This window comes from Anser cygnoides, chromosome 1, assembly GCF_040182565.1.
Source record: "Anser cygnoides isolate HZ-2024a breed goose chromosome 1, Taihu_goose_T2T_genome, whole genome shotgun sequence".
Classification (NCBI taxonomy): domain Eukaryota; kingdom Metazoa; phylum Chordata; class Aves; order Anseriformes; family Anatidae; genus Anser; species Anser cygnoides.
This window is the reverse complement of record NC_089873.1, coordinates 56,404,055-56,422,706: the sequence shown is the minus strand read 5'-3', so window position 1 is coordinate 56,422,706 and position 18,652 is coordinate 56,404,055. Positions and strand designations below refer to the sequence as shown.

The following is an 18,652-nucleotide window of genomic DNA, read 5'->3' as shown; positions in this document are numbered from 1 at the left end:
TCTGAGTAAATTACCACCCCCAGATCAGATTTTTATTTATTTTCAGAACAAACTATTTCTTTGCTGGTAAACCCTGCAGTTTTGTCATGAATCCAATGAATTTTCACTGGTAAGTGACAACCCTAGAGACAGAAGAGGCCATGTATCCCCAGGGCAGCTACCACATGGGCAAAAGCATTCCAGCATTGCCTCTTCAGCAAGCTTCAGCCCTCATATGAAAGGACAGAATCTGCAGGTCACATGGAGATTAGGCTCTGTGTCCTTCAGCCCTGCCTGCTAAAAACGCAAAGGAGAAATCCAGCTGTGATTGTGTCTTCTGGCTCCAGATCTCCAAAGCATTCAGAGACACACCGGGGACCAAGTTCCCTTTCAGAATCCCAAATAACATGGTACTCCTCCCAGAGGAACTGAAATGCAATATGGACCGTTCATTTCTTTCAGACTACCTGTGGCTACCTAATAAAGGAAAAAAACCTCCAAGCACACAGGCATGCCTGTTTGGGGATATGGGAATTAGACTGAGAGCTGAGAGAGACTCGTGTTGTAAGTCTCCATGGCACAACATAATGTGACCTCACATGGGTCTTGGAAGCAGCACACCTGAGTAAGTGCTGTGTCCTGACAGCTCTCAGACACGCTGCTAATTCGCCTGTGCAGAGCACCATGCTTGAGTAGCCAGTAGGGCTTGAAATACCTAAACTAACTTACTTTGAGCTCTTCAGGTATCTTTTTTCTGGCACTGCCTGGTGCTGGGCAGATGTGTCCTGATCTGCATTATTCTGCTCTCCCTACTCTGGAGAAGGAGATGAAGTCAGGTCTAGGCGTAATAACCTCTTACTGATGTCAAAAACAACAATGCAGAAACTAGTTTTACACCTTTGCTGCATTTTGCTTTGCTGCCTTTCATATGTCATTTGTCATCTTAGGTTATCACTTCTTTGACGTAGGGATGAGATCTTCTGTGTATGCACAGTGTCTAGCACAAGGTGCTTCCACCATACATGAAGCATTTTGGTGTAGCTGCAATGGGCCAGTGGCAATAACAGATGACATGCTCAGAACCCTCTGCTGAAGAGCAGCAGCCAGAGAAAAGCATTAAGTTTTGGTTGCCTTGCTTTACCAAAGATAATCTGGCTAAACCTTAGGTTCTCTGCCACAAAAACTACCCCAGGCCTCCAGAAGTACAAATTCATGTGCTTACAGCTGGGAGACCAGCAGAGAGGCTCAGTGTAGGAGATGTCCATGTCTGCTTGAATTTGCTTACATGGATAAATTTCTTGGCTTCACCAAGAAAGAGCTGGGACAAAACAATTACACTTCATCTCCTTTGACTCTTCCTCTTGCCAACTCTCCTTTGTTAGTCTTTTATTGCACAGAGCCACGACCAGTGGTCATGCTTTCCACGCTGGTGCAGGTCTGTGGCTGGTTGGTGTGACTGACCCTGCCCTGTCTATGTGTACATAAATCCTTCTTTATCCCGTGGGATGGAGCAGGGAAAATAGGGAGAAAAGGCTTCACTGCACCACTGAGTCAGTCTGCTCCCAGTAACAACCCAAGCCCCCAGTTTCTGCATAAGGTGGTAAATCCTTTCTGGTGCTGGTGCCTCCACATCTTCACAGTGTTCTTTCTTGTGGTCTTGCTTTGCTCTGAATACTTTCCCCTCACCATTCCTGTAAATGTGGGCCAAGCTGTAATGATGCAGCACACAGAAAAACGCCTTTCTCTTGTGATGTTAGACAGCCCCTGGAATTAATTCCTGGAAAGCTGCTCTTGGCCTTACTGAGATATTCTTTCCTGCGTATGCAGGGACAAAGTGATGAGTGAAGTGGGGAAGAGTGGTGCAATGATTGGGGAAGAGTGCTGCAATGATTACGCAGTCACCTGAAATTTAGGAAAATTGTCAATCCTAGTTTTTCCTGTGTGCTGTGCTGCTCTTTGCATTGCACTTCACTCTGCAGGGCAGACATATTAGTTTCTCTGTTTCTCTTTCTCCCAGTAGTGAAATAGCTGCACCACTCTGCTCTTTTTTTTTTTTCTTTTTTCTTTTTTTTTTTTTCCTTCAAGACTATGAGGTGCTTGAGTACAGTTGCAATGGATGTGTCTTAGCTAGAGGACACTGAAACCTTCTGCTCCATTAATCCCAAGCCTGTCCACAGCTGCTATGTTACCCCAAACCCTTACATTTCAAGACAAACCCTGCAATCCTCTCTGGTTTCCTTCCAAGCCTCCCATTGTTTTTCTCTGTGAACTTTCTCTTCCTTGAAAGGAATACATGGCTCCTACTTTTCGAGACACGAAGAGAGCAGGAGAGATGTAAACATGTTCATTACTACAAGAGTTAGGGTTTAGCCCAATGTGAAATCCCTCCCAGCCCAGAAGATAGGAAGAATCCTAGCTCTGGTTATTTTTTAGAGGGAGCTGCTTCATGTCTCCACTTCTGTTGTTTTACAGGTCAGCTTACAACTTCGCTTTGTGCTGGGTACAGGCAGGCTCCAGGCTCCAGGCAGGCAAATCATTTAGGGAGTTTCTGGGACAGAGGCTTCTACACCGAACCATAGCACCCCTCATCCTGAAAGCACGCACTGCAGGGGTGATTTGAAACCAGCTGGAGGAGAAAGGAGCCCAGAGTTGGCTACTCCTGGACATTTCCTCTCCCCTGGGCTGCATTTCCACAGTGCATTGGAAATCGGTGTCTCTCTCAGCTGTTTCCTCTGAACATCAGCTCTGCTTTCTGTCCCCCAAATAACCTAAGCCACCTTCTTCACCCTGCCTACAATGTTCCCACTGTCTGTGTCCAAGAGTGAACTCCCAAACACAGGAAAACCATCCATCCTCCAGTCATGTCATTTAATAAAGCTTTCTTCAAACTATTCCCTGTACTTTATTTTACCTTTCAAGCACCATCCATTACTCTGTGAATATTTGATTTCTGCCTCCCCTCCTTCATGCAGGATGACATTCTTTTCTGCTTGAGTCCTTTCAGGCACTGCTGATCTTGAAGCTCCCCAATTACAACCACTTTTCTTGTGCTGGTGACACCTTAAGAGACAACAGCAGCTGCCTATAAAGGGCCTCTGCCATCTGTTTCCTCTGCCACTTCTCTGAGACAGCTCTAGCTATATACAGAAAAATATTTATCACAGTTCATTCATTCTCTCACTCAAAAATGAGCAAGACAAAAACGTCTTCTTTCATGATTTTGCCACTGCCCTTCAAAAAACCATGACCCTCAGCCTAAGGAAAAGGGCAATGCTTGAATCTAAAAAGAAGCAGCAGAAATTCTTGATGATTGATCCCTTGGGACCCTGTACTCTGAAGGCAATTCTACGGGGCATCTGCATTCAGAAATGACTCCTCGGGGCTCTCTGAAAGGCGAAAGTCAGAGCCAGGACACTTCATCTCAGCCACCAAGCTTTCTAAGTGACCGCATCTGAAAGGAGATATACATACGTGCACACACACATGCACAAACTTAGTTTCAACCCATTTTCACTACATCTCCATAGAGGCTGAATGGGATGGGATCGGGGGTAGTTCCTACCCAGGACTGAAGGATAGAAATGTAGAGGGAAGAGAAGAAAAAGGGGATAAAATGGTAGACACGAGAACTAAAGTGGAGAAAAAAGGAAGAAAAGAAGAAGCAGTGAATTCTGAAGGGGCCTGGTGGAGTGGTGGAGGGAGTGTAGAAAAAAAAAAAAAAGAAACAAACTAGAAAGGAAAGTACGAGGCAATATCTTCACGAGGAAATAAAGCCCCCAGAACAGGCTCTCAGAAATGCGCTAGTTGCAGTGGACAGCCCACAGCTAGGTTGCAGGAGTCAGCAAACAGGGTTGGATGAAAAGTGTTTTGAGTGACAATGCTCAGTCTACGATACTGAATGAACATGACCATAAACCTGGGAATTATTCAGTGTTCAAGTGTGATCCATAGCACTGCAGCTACACTGCTGGTATAAACAAGACCTGAAGGAAGAGAGAAGTTCTCTGAGTGATAGCAAATTTAAGAATGAAATGTAGTTATGAAGCAGTGGGAGGAGAAAAATAAAACAGGCACTAAAAAAAAATCATGTTCAGGGGGAGAATGAAAACTGAGAAATAGGAAGAGAAAAATCAGAAACAGATAGAAAATCCAGGGGACGGAGGTGGATAGTGTTATTCTTTATTTGACAGAATGTATACTTTATACAACAAGCTAAATCAGAAATTTATAGTTGTTCTGCTTCTAGCAAAAACACACATCAGAGGAATTCCTACCCATGGACAGGATGGCACTGTATCCTCAAGTTTTTGTATACCATCCTCATTTTCTGTTTTTCAAAGATAGCAGGTAGAAGTATATGCTCTGGGGGAATAGGAGGTGTAGGATAAAGTCCATATGCTTCTCTGGGGAGTTATAGATTTGATAGGAAGCTGGTATAAAAACTTCAGCAGCCTGTGCCACAGAAACAGAAGTGGATTTCACCTATCCTGCAGGGCTTGTTACAGAAACTGATTGTGTAGTTGGGAATTTTATGAGGGAGGTTTTCCGTAACACAAAGGGGATAAATGGGGCTGGGAGACAGAAAGCTATCAGTAAATGGAGGAGATCTGATGAAAGACAGAAATACAGAAGGAAGAACAAGAGAAAGTTGAATGCCAGGGGGTGCACGGTCCCCTCTGCTATTTCACACTTCCACCAACCCAAGGTGAGGAGCCCATAAAAGGCCTTTTCCCCCACAGGGAGGGATGCCAGCTCAAATTTTTCTAGCAAGGATGAAAAACGATGAAAATGGAAATAATTTTTAAAAAGGGACTGCTGGACAGCAGAACAGCTGGCATAAATGAGTGCAGAATGTCATCGGCTTTGGGGCTGTCGCACCCCCACACTGGAGGTGAATCGAGCCCCTGGGTTTTCGGGTACGGCACTGGTGAAGCAGGGCACACTGTGACCTTTGGGGGCACAGCTGTTTAAAGCAGGCACAGCCCTTTCTCATCCTGATCCTCCTCTTGCCTGCATGGACTGTGAAAGCAACACAGCTCCATCCAAGCCTCTGAGGTTACACCAGAGCAAACGAGGGGAGAATCGGGCCTTTATCCCCTGTGCATAGAAACACTACAGTGCTGTACGTCATCAGATGCCAGTTCAGTAATCATTTCCACAGATGCAAGAGGAAAGAGACAACCTCGTTTCTAATTTAGTCATGATAGCATCAAAGAGACCCAAAGCCTATTGCTTTCTGGGAAGCAGGGACTTCAACAATAATAATTCTTTGCACATATATAGCACCTTCACTGCTAACTACTTGCTTTATACCCTGGGGTGTGAAGAAAAAGGACTCCACTTAATTCCATATGCTCTTAATTGCTCTGTATCCCAGATCCTTCCTAGCAAAATATGATAGAAATACCTAAACTCACAGTTAATTTGTCAAATTAGGGCAGTCATTGACACCAGCAGAAACGCAGGCCTAGTTTGCACCTTATGCCGCAGCTGCATAGCATAGCATCTAGAAACAAAAGAAATGCCAGACTAAGTAAATCTGAGCTCCGTTTAATCCCTGACAAATGTTTCGGGGAAGAGGCAAGAAGCACATGGCAGTCAGATAGGGGATAGGCTGTCCTTGTGAAACGTTATCCTAGTTTTTATGGAGCCTGGCTTAATTGCCGAATTACGAAACACCCAAAACGCTGTTCATATCCATTATGAGGACGCTTAATTTTCGTGAACTCTGTTGTAAATGCCCACTTGCTTGCTAAATGTGGTTAAAATCTTGGCCACGGGAGCTCTGGTGGCAATGAGATCCACAGCCCTGATACGCATCAAATGAGAAAGCTTTAACTGGGTCTCCGGTGACTCACGTCAGGTCCTCTTGTCTCTGTGTTACAAAATGGGGAAATCAAGAGCTACTGATCCATCTTCTCTAGCCCATTCATTATTCAACACAATCCAATTGCTTTCCCGCTCATTCACCTCCTTTCCCAGGCAAACACGCCTAGTATTTCAGGATGTCCTCATACACATGGTCTTTCTTACTCCTCCTTGTCCCTGTCCCCCTTTTATGAACCCTCTTCCGGCTTTGCATTCCCCCCCCCTTGGACAGCCCTTCCTCCTTGTGCTCTCTGTTATCCCCCTGCTCTACTGCTGCTGCCTGGGGAGTTGCTGCTGGTGGGTTTTCTGTCTGCAGCCATGCTCTGCCCTGGGCCACTGACAGCAGTATTCCTGTTTTTGGGATCCGAGGAGCTGCTGCAGTTCATTTAGAGCCCTGCACGCCTCACAGCTCCCCTTTTCCCACCAGCCAGCAGCACCCTCAACCTGGTTCACTGAGATTCATTCACCTAGCCATTGAGTCTGACTTTGGAGACCCCAGCCCCATTCACCTCACCTCCGTGGGTGATCCTGAGGCTCTCAGAGAAAATCCTCCCCATGTAAACAGCTTGCAAAGGACGACTGTTTGCTGAGACACCGCTTGCTGACAGCCAGAGATCCCTCCCTGTAGTGCACAACAACAGCCCCAGGGCGATGGCTACAGAGACCCTGATTTTCCCTTTGGACCCCAGCCTGATTCGTGTCTGAGGGCTGCCAGGGAGGGTATTTAGGGCTGCCGGGAGCTCCTTCCAGCCCAATTGCTGGCTGCATGCAGATGAGCCAGCTCATCAGCTGCGCTGCCAGTGAGCCCTCCGGCCACGGGAGGTTGGAGGCAGCAAAGTGGAGGGATGTTGGCTTGACCAAAAGGCAACTAGCAATGAGGGGAGCAGAAGGGGGGCTTGTGTCTCATCCCCCATCTCAGGGGGAGCTGTGGTGCCCTGGGGTGAGAGCAGACAGCGACAGCAACCAGTGTCATAGGCTGCTTTGAGGAGGGGGGCCACGGGCCAGAGAAAGGAGGAAGGGGACATCCATCATGAGGGGCTGCAGGAGGGTTGCTTTAGAAAGGAGCTCCAAAAGGATGGGGTCGTCAGCTGGGGGAATGACTGTGTGTGAGATGGGGGACAGCCAGGGTGGCATGACGGCAGCGAGAAGAGGAAAGAGGACAGACAGATGAGATGGCAGGAGCAAAGGGGACAGAGGAAAGCAAGGACAAGATAATGTAACAGAGGAAAGAGCAAGGGGGATGGGCCTCGGAGAACTTGGAATCGGAGAAATAATGAAGAGGAAGCTGCCTCTGAGAGAGAGCACAGAAGAGACGTGAAGATGAAAGAGAAAAATAAAGAGGAAAAACAGGGGAGGGAAACAAGAACAAATTAAAATGGAGATGGATAGAATGAGTCAAAGATGGAGGGCGAGGAAAGAACTGGGGTCAGGCAGGCAAGGGAACAAATAACTTTGGGGTGCATTGCATTTGCGGTCTGTTCCATGCATCCCCGACCCCTTCCATGCTCTGCATTTCCCCCGCAGGGCAGCTGCAGCCCTGGGGCTGGGAGCCCTGCTGGTGACACTTCCTCTGTCAGGAGACCCCCTCCCTCCCCGAGAGCCCCTGCAAGGGGTATGCAGCAGCACGTCCCCACAGCCAGCGCGATGTGGAAGGGGGAAGCGGCGCAGAACGGAGCGGCGAGGGCTCCCCCTGGGATAAAAAGGGTATGCTTGGTTGGGAATCCTGCTCTTAAAACAGGGGCAGGGGGCAGAGCCATCCGACAGCCTGAAATGCTCCCCGCTCCCCCTGGCAACCTCCTCGCTCTGCTTTTAAATTAGATAAATATGGAGATGCTGCTGGCGAACCTCGGCAGCCCTCCTCCCCCAAACTCCTGATGAGGTGGCACCAAACCGCAGCCAAGCGAGACAGGGGCTGGGGGGCCTGTGAGGGGAACGGGATGGGTTAAAATGGAAACACGGGATAGGAATAGCTCCTGGTCTCCCTGGCAAGGAGACATTTGTTCTATCTCTGTGTAATTTCTTTATACATTACTGCTGCCACACTGCATCTCCATGTCCCTCCCACTGCATTTCGCTCTCACTCTCTTCAGCGAGGCAATTTCTGGTGCATTTCAGGACAATATTAACCCATTCCTCTTTCTCTGTCAGTAGGAAGATTCAGAATTTAAAAGCAATTTAAAGTCACTTCTAGCAACTGACTGGTGAGAAACAGCTCCTGCTTGTCAAATCTTACAGATGAAGCGAGCTTGCAGGTCTCAGCCCGTCAAATCCCTGGCTCCCCACTGATGTACAGCCAGGTGTGAATTTAAGCTGAGAGGAGAACCAAACCCACCCGTGTCTGGGATCCCAGGTACTTCCCCCTCACCACCTGCCACCCCACTTTTGGAAATCCTCTGCCTTCTTCATGCCAGGCCCATGCAGCTCTGCATCCTCCTGCTCCCCGGCAGATGCAATAGCGGCAGCAGTCAGTGCTGCGCTGGGCCATTGCCTCCTGCTGCATCTCAGGGCCGTGCTGTGGGCTGCTCCTGCACCACCAAGGCGTGGAGACCCTCACTTAAGCTACTGCTATTTCCACTGCATCCTCAGAAAAGCCCCTGATATATGATATCAAGAGTTGGGGGAAAGGACCCCAGAGATTTGTGGATGGTTATAAGTAGGACGGCGGGCAGTTCTGCAGGGCGGAACTGGGGACACTGACAGAAACAAAGGGTAAAAGAAAGATAAGAAGGGAGACAAGGAAAAAATGTTCGTAAGATCATGCAAAAAGAAAAAGTTGCTCAGAAGCAGCCAGGGATGGGAGAAGGCAGCGCGGGGAAGAGACGCAGTGCCAGGATTGTGTCCAGTGCCTGTGCCCTGCCTCGCTTTGCCATCAGCTCTTCGTTTCTGCAAACACTGAAACTGCACTTAACTCTCATGCGTTGTTCAGATGTAACAAGCTGGAAAGGGAACAGATCAGCTCATTAATTTTCCTTGGGAAGGGTCTCTAGGCAGGAATTATTTTCTGCACCAACATCCATTCAATTACTTGCCTTCACACCAGTCAGATCTACAGGGATGTCTAACCCCATGCGCATCACTCATGCCTGCCTGCCCTGGACTCCTCTCTCCCTCCTTCTTAGTATAAAAGCCTCCCAGACCTATCCCTTTCCTAATAATAATGACAACATGACAAAACCAATAACCTACAGATATAAAATACATTTCATTTACTTGCTTCGTAAGACCCCAATAAGCCATCGTCACTCACTTTTTGAGATCCTGTAGGACATCTACAGGAGCTAATGAAAGAATTAGACAAGGCATCACTCATAATAAAAAAAGTGTTTTAAAAGCATTCGGTGCCAAGGAGGAATTAGGCTGGAAGATCCGCAGCCATTTCAAAGTTGTAAGAGGTGCAGCATCCATACGTGGCATGAGCTTGCAGATCTCAGCTGCTGGGTGTACGTGCGTGCGCTGTGCATACGCAGTCAGGGGTCTGAGAAAGGCAGTTGCTCTGCCATTTTTCTTGAAGGGCAAAGACTTTTGAATGGCCCAGGGACGCATTTAGGCAACCCCAAAGCCTGAGAAAGAATTATCTGAAGGAAGATTAGGAAAGGAATAGGAAGTGTTGTCTGCAGTAGTGTGAACAACCACCACCTTTCTGCTCCAGCCTCAGCACTGAACGGGGGCTCCCTTTAGGACTCAGGAAAGAGGGGAGAGTAATCCCAGTGGAGGAGGAACACCCAAAATGACACTGCTGTTTGGAGCAATGCAAAGATCTGAAAATACTGACTGAAAGTGTTGAATGACCAAACAGAGGGGAACCCTGAAACTGAAAGCCCAGGAACCAAATTCTTTGACGGGAACTCACATTGTGATTGCGGTGTATCTGTGTGCACAGCCTGAGCCCCCACATTCCTTTTTGCTATTGGGCACCTTGGCCAAGAAGAGAAAAGACAATCTACCACTGTGTTTTGAACACAAGGAGTCCACCATTTCTGAAAGCCTACAGTGCTGGCTCGTGCCAACATTCCCCCACATGCCCCAAAATGAAGGCAACCTCATCAGAGGCTTCCTACCATTAGCAGAGGAATGTTTTGGCTCCTTCTTTGATTATTTTATCGTTAAAAATCCTCCTGCCCTCCTCTGCACTGCCCCTCCTCACCCTATGGGCCTGCCCTGATGCCCCCCCACCCCTAGGCACCTTTTTTGTTCCACACCCTTTGCCAGCCGCCTTTGCCACACCGTGGGCAGGGTGATTGTGAGCAGAGCCCAAGGCTTTGGCCAGTTTCTCAGCCTCCTGGGAAGAAGCCCTTCCCTTCACAGACCTGTCCACCCCCTGCACCATGGGGACAAGGAGCCCCTGCTGCACCCTTCCTGCACCAGCTTGGAGCTTTCAGTGGGGAGGGCGAGTGACCCAGGGACACCTTTTCTAATTCCTTCTGCTGAGAAGGAAGCTAACTTCTGGCTGATCAGACACAGCAGCAAGAGTCTTGCTGCCCAGGGCCTGCTCATGGCTGCCCACTGGGGATATTTGGCTGTGTTGTCCTGAAAGCAACGGGGTGCCAGGGCCGTGCTGCCCCACAGGGCACAGCTGTGGCCTGGTCCTGCTCGGTGAGTGGCCACGGGGCTGCTTCTGCGTCCTGTGGAGATGTTTTGCTACCTTGCTCATACTGAAGTTTTGGTGCAACTTGTGCCCTCAGGTTAGGGATGCCCTGGCTCAGAGCAGGGCTTGCTCCTGAATGGTTCCTTGCACCGTCCAGCTCTGCTTGCTGCTCCTGCCCCATGTTGCATGGCAAGGGCCCAACCCTTGCATGGCAGGGGCAAGAGAGCATCCCATGGGGGTACACAGCTTGCTCTCAGGCTGCCTTTTGTAGCCCTCGTGCAGGGCTTCAGTGTGAGCCATGACAGCACAGGCAGGGGACGGGGCTGGCAGTGGGGGGGCCGGGGGCACTTCTGAGCTTTTAATTGGAAGCATCCTGGCACTTTCCCCTGCCACACAAACCACTTCTGCGGGGCGCCTGTGGGGTCCTGTCAGACGTAAAGGCGAAGGAGCCCCAAGCTCCTCCGATCTGACAAACCTCACCCGCCCCTTCCTCCTCCCCCTCAGACCGCGTCCCTCTGGATCCGGCTCTGTGGGCATATAGACATGATCTGAATTCACTGCCTCTCCCAGCCGGGGTCCTCATACCTCTTGTCTCCACCCCAGCCTCCCTTCGCCCTCCGGCTCGGGGACACAGCTCGGGAAGGGAGTTCTTCCCCGCAGCCTCCCTCCTTCCCCGCATGGCTTCGCATTTGGGCTTGCTTTTTTTTTTTTTTTTTCCTTCCCTCTCTCATTAATTTTTAATTAAGGAGATGTCTCTTTCCTTGGTTGTAATGAATAGCTGTGTGAAAGGCTTTTCATTCTTTATTAATATATATCTCTATATATTTATCTATTTGGAGGAAATGTGTGTGTGAGTGAGTGTGTTTAAAACATCCCCCATTAATTTACTGCTATTGATTTTCTGGCGTGGAGACAGCATATAGTATTCAGCATAGAGCTCCTCTGCAGGATATGTTAAAAGGCAGCAGTTTGGGTTGACAAAGGGCACTAAATGCAGTATGCGTCAAATAGACCATCGCTCAATGAAGTCACTTAGCTATTCAAAACATGTCCAGCCATCACTCAACCATTTGCACCAAGAACAGGGGGGAAATTCGCGCTTCTTCCCGGACACAACCATTTCTAAACAGCGGCTTTAGCTTGCTTTGGTGAGAGACATTAGGACATACACAGTTTATTCTCCCCTCCCCCCTGCCTTCCATCTCCCAGTGCCGGTCTTTGAAAATCCGTCCTGCGGTACCCACTTCCCCTTCTCTCCCATCGGGGAGCTCCAGGCACACCCAGCTCTGGTGGACACCGGCAGACACATACGTTATCTGTGGATGTCCATAAACCCCTGGCAGCCCACCCTCCAGCTGGGAGCTGATTCATAAGCAGGGGTTTTACAATGGGCTGTAATATGCGCTCTTGCTCTCGCTCTCTCCTCGCTACGTGTGTAACATAAACCATGCGTTTCCATCAGTCGCCCCTATCCCTCCAGCACCGGCTGAAGACCACCTCCCCAGCCCACACGTACGCCAATAGCAGTACGGAGCAACACATATTTAAAAGCGAATCACTGGCCCCTCTCTTCTTTCCCCCTCCCTTAGGAACGTCTGATTCCAGAAGTTGGCTGCGGCGGTCTCTCTTCTGCCATCAGACATGTCACTGAGTTGCTGTTCAGTTTCTCCACATCAGACTTAGGCTGATTTTTCTATTCAGGCACTTGTTTATTTTTAGCCTTTACCATAAACCTTAAAGAAAAGCCCAAAGCAAAAAAACACCCCCAACAACAAACGAACGGGGGAAAATTCCCAGCCCCAAAACAAACCAATCAGCCGCCAAATAGACCCCTCTGCACCCAACCCAGTGAGATGTGGTTGCTTACAGGCATTACGAAATGCTCTGAACTCTGCTCAAGATGACTGGAATCGTCAGATTTACCATGTGAGGCATTTTGGACATAACAGGGTTGTTTCCATTTCACTCTTTTTCCCTCCTAAAGTGAACTAATAATTGTATCCGAATTGCTTTGCAGTCACCCTCTCCCCACATTGCCTCTCACTCCCAGTCTTGTCTTTGCAAATAAGCTGTTTGCAAAGAGACAAATGATTTCACTCTGTGGTTGCAGCCGGAGCACAACAATAACACAGCATTTTGGCATTGCTTTCCCAGGCAATACAAACAATCTGAAGACAGGCAGACCACACGGTTGCTTTCTGAAAGGGTCTCTTGCTGTTTTTGTAACACACACATCATTCCCATCAGAGGGGGGAAGTGAATTTTTGGGGAGGGTGTGTGGGGGAGGGTGAGGAAGAGGAAGGGAGAAGGGAACAGAGCAAAGAATAATTTTCCTGTCTTCTTGCCTCCATGCCCTGAGTAACTGAGCCCACCACTCTCAGTCGTGGTGAAGGGAATGAAGTGAGAAAATGGTGGAATGCAAAGGGATTTACTGGGGGGGGGGGGGGGGACATGGGGTAGTGGGATAGGAAAGTGGAGGCGGGGGGGGGGGGTGTTGGAGATCCAGAATCAAATACCTTCCAGGCAGCAGGTTCTCCATAATCCAGAATGGGTCATGACTTCCTCGTTCTTTTTGCTGGTTTCGTTCTCACTGACAGTTTTAGTCTTGCAAACCCCTCTGGAGTAAAGCCAGTAGTCGGTCCCCACAGCTATGGTCATCAGGCTGAAGGCAGCGAAAGCACCAACGGTGGTTAAAAGCATCTGAACACCTCTGTCAAAGAGCCCCATAATTCTTCATTATACAAATACCCAACCGCCTTCTGATTCTTGGGGTGTGTGTGTTTAATAAAATAAAAGAATAATAATTCCGACTAATAATATAATGGGTATATATAGAGAGATAGATATCAAAAAAGGGAGGTAAGAAAGCCCACGGAAAAGAGTGTAAATTAGAAAGACCACACGGGAAGAGGCTTGCCTTTTAAATCGGAAACGTTCTGGTTGAAATATAAAAAAAAAGGAAAAAGAAAAAAAAAGAGAGAGAAAAGAACCAAGAAAAAAAAAAAGAAACAAATAAAGAGAGAACCCCCCCCAAAACGAGACGCCTTAATCCCTTTTTCTAAAATTCTGGTCTCCAGTTTCCATATGTAATGGCTAATTTGGAGATGGCTTCCACAGTGAACAGGGGAGCAGCAGCAGCATCCTCAACACAATCTCTCATTATCTGGACCTAGACAGTTAGAGACTGTAAGAGCAGAGATGCAACCTTCAGTCTTCTTGCTTAGCTCTGCAGCCTGCGCCATGAAAATCCTTTTCCTTCCCAGTTATCTTCCTTGGGTTTTTATTTTTTTTTTCCCGGCAGCGGCAGTCGCTCCAATCCTCTCTCACTTTTTCTCGCTTGCTTCTCCTTCCTTTCGCTCGCTCCTACCACCAAGCCAGACTGCCCAGTATACTGTAAGCCCTCGATTTCAGCTGAACAGGTGCCGAGGTCTCGCCTCCCATGGCTTTTCCGCACAGCCGCGGCGCTCGCTCCCGGCGGAGGTGGGCGAGGAGAGAGGGGGGCTCCTGGGGGCGGCGATGGGGAGGGAGGCGGGGGACAGGCGCGGCGCCCCTCCCGGGCGGGGGTCTCGGAGCTGCGCCCGGCTGCGGCACCCCCTGCCCCGCGGCGTCCCCCCGGCGGCTCCCGGGCCCGCTACTGCATCAAGGCGGCGGCGGCGTTGGCGGCCGGAGGTGCTGAAGGACAGCTCCGCGGCCGGCGGGGCGGGCGGAGCGCAGCGGGGCGCCGGGCGCCGCAGGGCAGCTCGCCGGGCGGCGGTGCCGGAGGAGCTTTCCGCGGTGCTGCAGGACAGACCCCCCGCCCGCCCTGCCCGCCGCGCCGCCCGCCCTGCCCGCGCCACAGCATCCGCGGGCGGCGGCCGCCCTCCTCCGCTCTGCGCGGGCAGGCGGGCGGGCGGGCGGGCAGGGAGGGGCGGAGGGGGCAGCCCTAAACACCCCCCCCCCCCCCCCCCCTCCTCCTTCTCCGCTGCCTTTCCCCGCCGCTGCCAGCCCCGGGCAGGGTTGCTCCCCCCGGCTGCCGGAGCCCGGAGGAAGGCGTATCTGGCTGGGGCTCTCCCTCTTTTCTCGCTTTCTGCCTTTCGCTCCCACCCGCTCCCACCCGCTCCCCCCCGCCGTCCCCCGGCCCGGCTGCCTTCGCATCCCCGCCGTTACGAGCCCGGAGCTGCGAGCGCAACCCGCGCGCCGCAGTGAGACCCGCACAAAACTTCAGTCAGACGTTTCTCTCCCCAGGAGACAGGGGAAATGTAACGTGGAAGGGTAATTTAGAAATAAGCATCTATTTCCCTTATTTTTGCTGTCGCTATTATTTTTAAGTGCTTGCTCTTCACTCTTCTCGGGTTCGCTGCAAGTTGCATATGTTTTTGGTGTTGCTTGTTTTCCGTCCCTCTGTCTCCCCCTGACCAGTGCTGTGTGAATCCCTGCGTTCTGACTTTCTCTTTGTAGCTTTCTGTGAAATCCCGAAGCCTGCTCCAAGAAGCAGACATTTTGGGAAGATTCTTCACGAGAAAGGGCGATTTCTTATTATTAGTATGATTTTGTTAAGGAAAGGAACCATCAACCCGAATTCCTTCCCCCTCAACCCTCAGAAAGCAACCCGCCTTTCAGTCCTCATTTCACACAGAAAGATGCATGAGCTGAATGAAGGCAGACTGAAATCTATCGCTGCTTAAGTTTCCTATGTCATACGCATCCTGATAGTACCGAGAACGTATGCAAAATTGTGCAATGCTAACATCTAAGTATGTCATAATCCTCTCTCCCTTCCTCAGCAGTATCATTACACCAGGTTAATTACATTAGTCACCTCCTGGTTCTATACATGTAGCTGCTCATTAATGTAACAATCATAAAGAAAAGAAATTATCTAATTCTCGATGCTGCCGATTTTCTTTCTCTCTGATCGGATTCATTGTTCAGTGAACAAGAGACCAGAAGGGCTGCTTTAGGTTCACTGCTGTTTGGAGGGGGAGAAGGGGGAGAAGAGCTGAGGGGAGGGGGTGCTGGGAAGTTGAACCAGTTGGAGGGCTTCAGCTACGGTGTAATTTCATAACTCCATTTCTCTCTTCTCCTTTCTTCCTCTCTGGGTGCAGCCTGGGACTGCCCTTTCAGGACAGTCTCCCCCAGGACTGTCGGACATGAAAGGCTCTATAGCAAGCAGCGGGTGATGAGCAGCAGCGAGGGCACTGGCTGCCCTACAGACAGCTAAGCATTTCCCCCATTTGGAGGGCTCTGACCAGACTGCCCTCGCAGCTGAGACCAAGGTGGGGTGTTTACCAGCAAGCACTCATGGTGTGTGGCATCAGCCATATGCAGATTGCCACTAGCAGGCAGGAAATATCCTAGGGGAGGCAGGAGAAGGGATGCGGTGAAGGGGGGAGGTGATGGTGCAGCTTGAGCCCACTGACACATTTCTGGTGGAAAATGACAGTCCTTAGCCTCATCTGGAGGACTCCTGGCCTTCGCCTCTCTCACACGAAGCAGGGGTTTCTTTCTGTACTCATGGAGCTGCCAAAGAGCTGAGGATGGGCAAGGGGGGACATGGACATCTCTTTAGCACTCTGAGTATGGCCTGCTGGAATACTGGGGAGTATGGCAGCTGTGGGCAGGCTCTCTGGACTGTTGGCCTTGGTTTAAACAAATTTAGAGGTGAAGAGACGTGGAGAATTCCCCTATACTGATGGGAGATTATGGCTCTGCAGAGCCTGCATCCTAGGACCTCTCCTCCCCTTCTGAAAGCTTTCAACTGAAAGAGGGAAGGCATATGGGAGGAATGAGTCATTCTGGGGGCTCTGGGCTCTTTTTGTGTTGGTGGTCATTCCTCTCCAAGCCCACCCCAGCATTCAAGTCTTCTCATTCTTCAAAAGAAGGTAGAAAACTGGGCCAGGAGCCTGGAAGACTTAAGGAAGAAAAACTTCAGCAGACTATGCCAGCACTAAAATCCATCAAGCACCAACATCGCCATGTACGGAAGGGAAAGGCATACTGGAAATATCTGGAGCTCATAGCTCCAGGGAAAGTGGGCTACTCAGTTACTCTGTGCTCTTAAAAAAGTGCAACACAGCTCTTCTAGTAATGTCACACAAGCAACCTGGCTGGAGTGAGTGGAAGCAGGAAGAGCTCAGGCCCTCTGTAAGCTCGCTTGTCCTTACACAGCAGGGTCATTCAAAGAGGAGAGGGAGAGAAGGTGTGATGCTGTTTTTTCACTTAAGGCTCTCCTGTGTGGCTAAGTGTTCATTTTGTTGTGACAAATTGGAATGTGCCTGTGGATCAGGGTGTGCCAGGCTGCACAAATGGGGTTGAGGATCTTGCTTCTGCTGGCATGAATCTAGTGAGACAAGTATGGTGAGCGAGCAGTCACTGCAGAGGTTGTAGACTGCTGTTCACAGGGCACCCCAACACAGTGAGAAAATACAAATTTCATCTATAACAAGAAAAATGCTGCTGAAATAGCTAGATTACGTATCTTTAAATTTCACTAATCCAGTCAGGTTTCAGAGGATGAAACAGAAGCTGGGCCAAAACAGAGATTCTCAAACCAATCTGTGACTGTTGCCTTTATTACATATTTCTACAGATTTGACAAGTTTGACTTCAAATGGCTGCAGCGACAGGGCAGGGGCACATTTTCCCCAGAGAAACTGTCAGTACAAAAAGGCCAGGCCTGCAGAGTACTGAGTTCTTTAATCTCTGGCTAAGAGGAGGGAGACCAATGATGGTTCAGTATGTCTCAAGATCAGGACTAAAGGGGGCTTCCTGCCTTACACTTCCGAAATTCCAGAAATAATTCTCTTCCTGATATCCTACTTATATGCTCTTAGACCATTCACAATAATCCCTCTACAGTTCCAAATGCCACAGGAGAAGAATGGAACAAAGGCAATGCAAATGCCAGAATGTCCTGTGCGACTGCTTGTGCTGTGGCTAGATGCTGTGCTGAGATTTCATCTTTCCTACAAAGAATCATTAAAAATGATAATACAAAATGAGAATACAGACTGAAAACACTGTGGCAGATTTTTACAACAGTCGCATCTTACTGAATAGTGCAAAACAGAATGACATCTATAGAAGAGTAAGGAGAGAGAAATTAATAGTCTGGAGGAAATAGAGAGATTTTAAATTACATTTTAAATTACTTGAAATGAGAAGCTGATGAGACAGGGAGCCGCAGGAAGTCTGCTTCCAATGGCAAACCAAGAGTGCTGCTATTTGTGGAGAGAAGGGGCAGTGCTGTAGGAAAGAAAGGGGCACGAGAAAGATGCAGGAAGGGAGATGAAGGGCATGAAGTCGGAAGCAGCTCCATGGGATGGTAATGGAACTGAATAGAGTATTTGTGCACTGAGTGCTGCAGTGGGGCTTTTCAGCTCGTAGGAGAAAAATCAGACAGTGATCTGGTATCTAGGAATCTTCATACTGGGCAGGCCATCTCAGAAGGAGCTGCTGTAATGAGATGTAAAAGAGATGGAGTTGATGCAGCTGTTCTGCAGGCAGAGCAGAGGTGTTAATAGACAGATACACCAGCAGAGAAGATGCTAGGAAGAATAAATTGGGGTTAGGGTGATGATTATAGAACTGAAAGTCAATGGAGCAGAAAAGATGGAAGTGAGATATGATCCAGAAAAAGAATTAATATTAAAGAAATTTCACTGGAGAAAGTCGAAAAAAACCATATATCTGTATAGTTAAGCAAGCACGGGGGGGTGATCAGAGCAGTCATCACTGGCGTCCAAAGCTGAGGGACCAAAAGTTCATAAGAAACATTATTCACATTATATCTGCATGCTGGTGGTTTTCTTAGACCAAATTAGAAACTAGCAAACCGAAGACAGAATTTTTTTTTTGTTTATTTTTTTTTGCCAGAAAATCACAGGTAGAGAAGGTAGAGATGATGGAGACAGAAATTCAGATGGAAAAACAAACAGCACCTCAGTGGTCATCTCTCCTTATCTTGAGGTCTTTTAACATGAGAATCAACATGAAAGACAATGTAAATATCAAATATTCAAATACTATAGGAGATTCATCTCTAGCATAACATTGTGACCAGAAAGGAAGAAAGAAGAAGGGAGATACATGGTATGGAGATCTAATGATTAAATTGAGGAGGACTCTGTGCAAAAGCAGTGCTCGTGCCACCGTGAGAGCGCACAAAAAGCTCCTGCATTAGATATGAGTGGAACTCTAACAGCGAGTAAGTATGAGGGTATAAGGCTACAATACATAAGT

General features: G+C 49.0%; 1 protein-coding gene across 2 annotated transcripts in view; it reads right to left on the bottom strand.

The window, feature by feature from the left end:
* Nucleotides 1–14,191, bottom strand: part of CACNG2 (calcium voltage-gated channel auxiliary subunit gamma 2) — a 48,606-nt gene extending 34,415 nt beyond the window's left edge. Inside the window, exons 1-2 of one of the 2 annotated variants that reach the window (XM_048048288.2) lie at nt 13,638–14,191; nt 12,949–13,094 (exon numbers count right to left, since the gene is read on the bottom strand). In XM_048048288.2, coding sequence (XP_047904245.1) covers nt 12,949–13,090 — 142 coding nt within the window. In that variant the 5' untranslated portion in view covers nt 13,091–13,094; nt 13,638–14,191. Of the gene's footprint in view, nt 1–12,948 lie in introns of both variants that reach the window. The other variant, XM_013180824.3, reaches the window with a different exon arrangement.
* Between the last annotated feature and the right edge of the window lie 4,461 nt (nt 14,192–18,652).